The 2,177-nt window shown below is 43.4% G+C and overlaps 1 protein-coding gene across 1 annotated transcript; it reads left to right on the top strand.

The window, feature by feature from the left end:
• Window positions 1-1,222: 1,222 nt before the first annotated feature.
• Window positions 1,223-1,782, top strand: pmchl (pro-melanin-concentrating hormone, like). The gene has a single exon (XM_077542558.1). It carries the CDS (start codon window positions 1,276-1,278, stop codon window positions 1,672-1,674), a length of 399 nt encoding a protein of 132 aa, XP_077398684.1. The 5' UTR covers window positions 1,223-1,275; the 3' UTR covers window positions 1,675-1,782.
• The last annotated feature ends 395 nt before the right edge of the window (window positions 1,783-2,177 follow it).

Below are 2,177 nucleotides of genomic sequence, written 5' to 3'. Positions count from 1 at the left end.
GAGTCCACTGCAAAACATACATCTGTAGGCTTATTGGTTAGCAGATATTAGTTTGACAGATAGCATTCTGAAATAACTTCTTTTTTTTTTTCTCAAAAAAAGTGCATTTGATCAAATAGCAATTTTTGTGTTTTGGCCGTCTGTCAGTCATGTGACATTTGTTAGTTTTCAATCTCTGCTAGCTAATCTGAGTTGTCATGTTATGTGAGTGTTAGCATACGATTAACTTGGTGTTCAAGAATTGTTTGCGGCGCTTGTATTAACTTTGTCAGATTGTTTGCGTTGTGTGGCAGACGGCTTTTACTTATTAGCTGGAAGATTTTGGACAGTTTCTGGATTTATGATTGTAATTGTGTTAACCTTTATTGTGTTTGTCACTGCCGCTTATTAGGTCTACCTGTTCTGTTATATTCCCTTAGCCATCTTCTTGTGTGTATCAAGTAATCAGCTTCTCTGCTCCTTCTGCGCCCTGCTCAGCCTTGCCTTGTCTGTTGTTTCTGTGATTCTTGCTTTTTGATTGAGGTCTTTTCAAATTTAGATTTTTTACTAAATTTGATGTTTGCATTTTCTCCTGTCAGGCCACAAGTCTGATCCTGAGCCTCTGAGCGTTGGTTATCAGCAGTTTTAGAAACTCTGTCTCACTTGCTGGCTGTGTACGTGTGTAGGTGTATGTAGCTTCTCGTTACCATCCGGAAGCCATAATTGACGGAAGAGATCCATGCTGGCAGATTTGTCACAATTTTCTTCTTTAGGATTATCTTTAAACTTCAAACTGCCCACACGACAAACAAACACTCAGATTGTCCCACTAATCCCATTCGGTCACTGCTGTAAAAACAAGAGTGAACAATGAGGAAAAAGTGGTTAGCCTTCATCATGTATGAAGCCACAATGCTCCTATGGGTGGTTAATCCAACTCCATTCTTTAAAAGGTCAGTCATTTTGGATTAAAGTCTTCTTGCTTTCAGCCGCTCAAAGAATTCCCACTGTTTTGTTTTCAATGGTCCAAAGTCATCCACCGCAGGGCTTTAATTAATTTGTGTGAAGTCAACACACTTGAACAGTGCAATAATTCTACTCATACTTTCAGCTAATTTTCCGAGCACAATGGGAGAAGCTGTAATGACGTTCAGGACAAAAGGCAACGTGGACAATCCTGTGTATCCCAAATGGTATAAATGACCTTCCCAGGATCTTTAAGTCACAACAAGAAACTGAGACATCTGCAGTGCGATTCGTTCCTGAAGCCAAGCAGTCTTCATAACGATCTTCACCATGAGACAGTCCCTCATGTGCATCATCTTTGCTGCAGCACTTTTGCTGCACTCTTCTTGTGCGTCGCCTGTGGACCTGGCTGAAGACAGCTCCTTGGAGCAGGCTGCATTCACCTCCTTGCTGAGCGAGGAAACGACAGAAAACAACCGCGGTGAGGCAGATCCCATCGCCGACAGCAAAACAAGAGGGCAGAGGGTCATCGTTGTCGCCGATCCGAGTCTTTGGCACGACGTGCGAATGCTGCGCAATGGACTGCCCCTGTACAAGCGACGAGCTGATGACAACAGCCAAGTCATCGAACACAGAAACACCGGCCAGGACCTGAGCATCCCCATCCTGAGGCGCGACACCATGAGGTGCATGGTGGGACGAGTGTACCGGCCATGCTGGGAGGTCTGAGGACAGTTTGGACAGGATCCCGGCCATGCTTTATTGCAATATATTCCACAATGATGTGTCCATATTCTCTTGATTGCACATTTAAGATTAAAACCCATTGTAGTCTGACTTGTGTCCTGAGTACTTTAATTTTGTAAATCAGACAGACAAACTGAAAATATGCTTTGTTTAGGTAATAAGGCTAGTTTCTCTGGTCGTCTGTTAATGGCTATTCCAAGTATAATGGACTATCTGGGGTTGGGTCAATTCTCCATCAATGCCCTCTTTAAAACTGCCTATGATTGACTGGTAAGCAGGCAAGCGGGTAGTCCATGACATGACCAGGATAAGCAGTGTACAACTTAATATATGATATGTGTCTGAGTCAATCGGTCTTGGTTATGAGCCCATCCATCCACTTATTATACTGCTTGTCCTCAATAGGGTGGTAGGTAAGGTGTAGCCTATCCCAGCTGAATTTGGGCAAGAATCAGTCGTTACACCTTGGACTGGTTACCAGTTCG

This window comes from Vanacampus margaritifer, chromosome 14 (genome assembly GCF_051991255.1).
Source record: "Vanacampus margaritifer isolate UIUO_Vmar chromosome 14, RoL_Vmar_1.0, whole genome shotgun sequence".
In the NCBI taxonomy this organism is placed as follows: Eukaryota; Metazoa; Chordata; class Actinopteri; order Syngnathiformes; family Syngnathidae; genus Vanacampus; species Vanacampus margaritifer.
Note: the sequence above shows the minus strand (reverse complement) of the source record. Positions and strands in the feature narration are given on the sequence as shown.

Bases quoted from the DNA above. Each gene is read 5' to 3' on its own strand.
- pmchl (XM_077542558.1), top strand. From the start codon at position 1,276: ATGAGACAGTCCCTCATGTGCATCATCTTTGCTGCAGCACTTTTGCTG.